Source organism: Myotis davidii, unplaced genomic scaffold (assembly GCF_000327345.1).
Source record: "Myotis davidii unplaced genomic scaffold, ASM32734v1 scaffold496, whole genome shotgun sequence".
In the NCBI taxonomy this organism is placed as follows: domain Eukaryota; kingdom Metazoa; phylum Chordata; class Mammalia; order Chiroptera; family Vespertilionidae; genus Myotis; species Myotis davidii.
In genome coordinates this window covers 7,256,779-7,260,121 of record NW_006289398.1, presented here as the reverse complement: position 1 = coordinate 7,260,121, position 3,343 = coordinate 7,256,779, and the positions used below count along the sequence as shown (strand labels likewise).

Genomic DNA, 3,343 nt, shown 5'->3' with positions numbered 1-3,343 from the left:
GGGGGGCTGCAGCCGGCTGATCCTCTCTTCCCTGCTCTGGGGCTTGCTTTTTGTTTTGTTTGGTTTTTTGTTGATCCTCACTCACCCCAGGATATGTTCCCATTGATTTTTAGAGAGAGGGGAAGAGAGAGGGAAAGACAGAGAGAAACATTGATGTGAGAGAGACACATCAACTGGTTGCCTCCTGCACACACCTCCCACTGGGGCTGGGCATCAAGCCTGCAACCAAGGTACATGCCCTTGAGTGGAATCGAACCCGGGACCCTTCAGTCCGAGGGCCGACCTTCCAGCCACGGAGCCACACTGGCTGGGGCTTGGGCTGTTGTTACGGACTGGCACAGAGGAAACGATGATGACGGTTTCAAATCCAGGTCCCTCCCAAGGCAAGTCGCTGGCCCTCCACTGCCCTCCCTGAGCAGCGCTTCCCCGCTCCCTCTGTGTGTGGGGGGGGCAGGGGGGAGGTAGACGAGTTTCGGGGGGCAGGGGGAGGCCTCAGTTCCAAAGGCTGGCAGGACATGGAGTGGCTCTCCACGTTCCTCGTTAAGAGTGTAGCGCAGACTCGTCACCTGACTTTCCACCTGGTGTCATCTCTGCTCACTCCTCAGGTCTGTCTGCCTTGGCGCTTCCTGGCGCTCTTTCTTCCTGGAACACTTTCGCCTCCTAGAGGGGCAGCCTTCCCCCTGGGCGCCTGTCTCGCATGCGCTTCTGAAATCACCGAATGCAATCTGCCCGAGTCTTCCCTTACAGCCTTCAGGTGACACAGGCACCCGGTGCCAGCTCTGAGCTGGTTAACTAGACAAGGGCGCCATCATAAGGAGGTGGTGACTAGCGAGAGCATAGCCTCTCACCTCCCTGTAGGTCCGACCCCGGTAGGCAGCCTGGAGTATAAACGCCTTAGACTCTCATCATGCTGAGCCGGTGGCTCTCGGGTTCCCAGCAGACGGACGGACGGGGGAAGGCTGTCCCTCTGACCTCTCGGCCTCAGCAGGACGCATGCTCAGACCCAGAAAATGAACAGTCTTGTCCTGCCAGCTGGGGCCTCGTGTCTGCAGCCTCCCTGGCAGCCCCCCTCCAAGCCCACAGTGGCCTTAGGGGCTCGTCTGGTTTCCTGACTCGCCCACCGACTTCCGAGGACCAGGTCTTTGACGGTGAGCAGTGAGCTTAGAGGAGAAGGCGCTCAGCTGGGCAGAGCAGCTGCCAGCCTTCTCACCAGGCTGATCCTTTCCGCCTCCTTAAGGACAGCCTGCCTCTGCCATTTTTCTTGGTACTTTTCTTTTAAAGCTACTTTTTGAGAGAAATTAGCACCTGATTTCCCTAGAAACCTCCTGGACTCAACTCCATTGTGACTGGACCTAATTCCTTACCGGGAGCGACTCTCCGGCTCCCAGGCTGAGACGTTGGAAGCCCCGCCCCTGTGTCTGATGCGGTGGATGGCCCAGCCCCCCCAGCAAGCAGCTCCCATCACAGCCTCCCCCAGGCCCAGCAGTGCCCCGGGCTCTCGGCCCCTCGCCTTGCACGGGATGTTGTGACTGACGTTCCCAGCCAGTCGCTGCCCGAACCTTCCAGCACAAAGAACGAGTCCCTTTTCTGCTGTCTGTCCTCCTGTGTCACCTGGCAGTTTTGTGATGGAGTCTGTGGCCTCCACTAAGCTCAGCTCAGGCGTGCGCCGGACAGTGGGCGCCGGGCAGCGGGCGATCAGCGATGTCAGGCCCTTCCTCGGGTTCTCCTGGGCCTCCTGCATCGCTTTCGCTCTGTCTGCTAACTCGCCACGCCCGCTCCTGCCTTAGCTCCCACCCGGCGTGATGGGACTCGGCGACGGTGATGTCCCGTCTTTGCCGAGAATCCGGATGAAACACCTGCAGACGTGAAAGGATGCTGAGTGGTTCTGCTGTCTCCCTCGCAGGCACGGTGTCCATCGTCTACCTGACTTTCCTCGTCACCTTGAAGGCTGCTCGCTTGGGGTTTCACTTGGAATTTCACTGGTTTACGCCAACAGAGTTTTTTGTGCCAGGTGAGCTTTTCTAAAGTAAAGAATTGATAACGGATCTTTAGGTTCACTACTTGGACTGTTGCTCTTCTAAGGTGAGGAGCATCTTGCTTACACTGAGCATTGTCATGGATGCTGTTAAGCGAAAACAAGTCCCGGGGGCCCTGGCTGGTGGCTCCGTTGTTTGGGGCATCGTCCTGCACCCGAAGGTGGCGGGTGCGAGTGCCGCCAGGGCGCCTGCCTGGGCTGCAGGTTGGATCCAGGTCAGGGCCCGTGGGGAAGGCAGTGGTTAGTGTTTCTCTCCCCCTCCCTCCCTCTCCTTTCTGAAACCAATACGCACGCCCTCGGGCGAGATTTAAATAGAGTCCAGCTGAAACCACTCTGCTCTTCCCAGTTAGGGAGCACGGGCCCTTTGTCATCTGTGCCTGGGAGGGACTGCATTCAGGTGACTACGCAGTCAGAAAGTCGAGGTCGCGTTGTCCAGACGTCGCCGAGCAAACGTCGCCCTGGCATTCCAGGGACTTCAGACGTGGCCCGTGATGCACATGCGTGGATAGCCCTGCTTGTCGCATCGTAGATCCCGTGGGGCTCCCATTGCTCTCTCAGGCCGATGTCACTGTTACGTGCCCTCCCTCCTTTCTTCCTCGTGGTTATAACTTGGCACTTTCTTAAGTTTCACCCAAATGCGAGGGTTTGGACATGACAAAAGCACCGTGAGGCCGAGGTGGGTGGTGCTGAGTGAGGAGACAGCACTCAGCAGGGTGGGGAACGCCTGGCCGGGGCCACAGGAGGCCAGGACATCGCGGGGTCTGGCCCTGCCCTGACATTAGGTGAGGTAACTGGTGACCAAGCAGAGCAGCTGGGGGGCATGTGGTGTGGCCACAAACGATGTCATCAATCCCATGGCTCTTGGCAGAAAGAAGGTCCCCACCCTGGGCCAGAGCGTCCTGATGACGACGGGAGAGACGCGGTTCGCGGACGGCTCCTTCCCTTCAGCACCGACCCGCACAGCCGGTCCCCCCTCCACCTCAAAGCGGGGTCTCCCTTCCCCTCGGAACCCCGGCCTCTCGGACTCTCCGACAAAGCAGCGCCTTCTCATGTTTCTGCCTCTCAGCAATGGACTGACCCGGGGTTTAGTGCTCAGACCTCCTCTCTCTCCGCCCCGTTCCCTCAGCAACGCCTCCTAGTCCCCTGGCTTTTCCTCTTGTCTCCATGGCGACTCGTCTCAGTCTTGTGTTCCAGCCCCGAGCTCTCCACTGACGTCCATCTCATCCCCCACCTGCCCCCACACCCCCACCTGCCGTCCGCTGGTGCCTCAGGCTGAGCACGGACACAAACCGAGTGCCTGTCTCCGTC

At 59.4% G+C, this 3,343-nt stretch overlaps 1 protein-coding gene across 6 annotated transcripts in view; it reads left to right on the top strand.

The window, feature by feature from the left end:
- The window catches only part of SLC38A9 (solute carrier family 38 member 9), a 44,743-nt gene that overhangs the window by 27,343 nt on the left and 14,057 nt on the right, over positions 1-3,343 (top strand). For 5 of the 6 annotated variants that reach the window (XM_015562661.1, XM_015562664.1, XM_015562663.1 and 2 more), the window contains exon 10: positions 1,904-2,011. The exons of the other annotated variant lie outside the window; for it this stretch is intronic. In XM_015562661.1, coding sequence (XP_015418147.1) covers positions 1,904-2,011 — 108 coding nt within the window. The remainder of the gene's footprint in view (positions 1-1,903; positions 2,012-3,343) is intronic. 6 annotated transcript variants of the gene reach the window in all.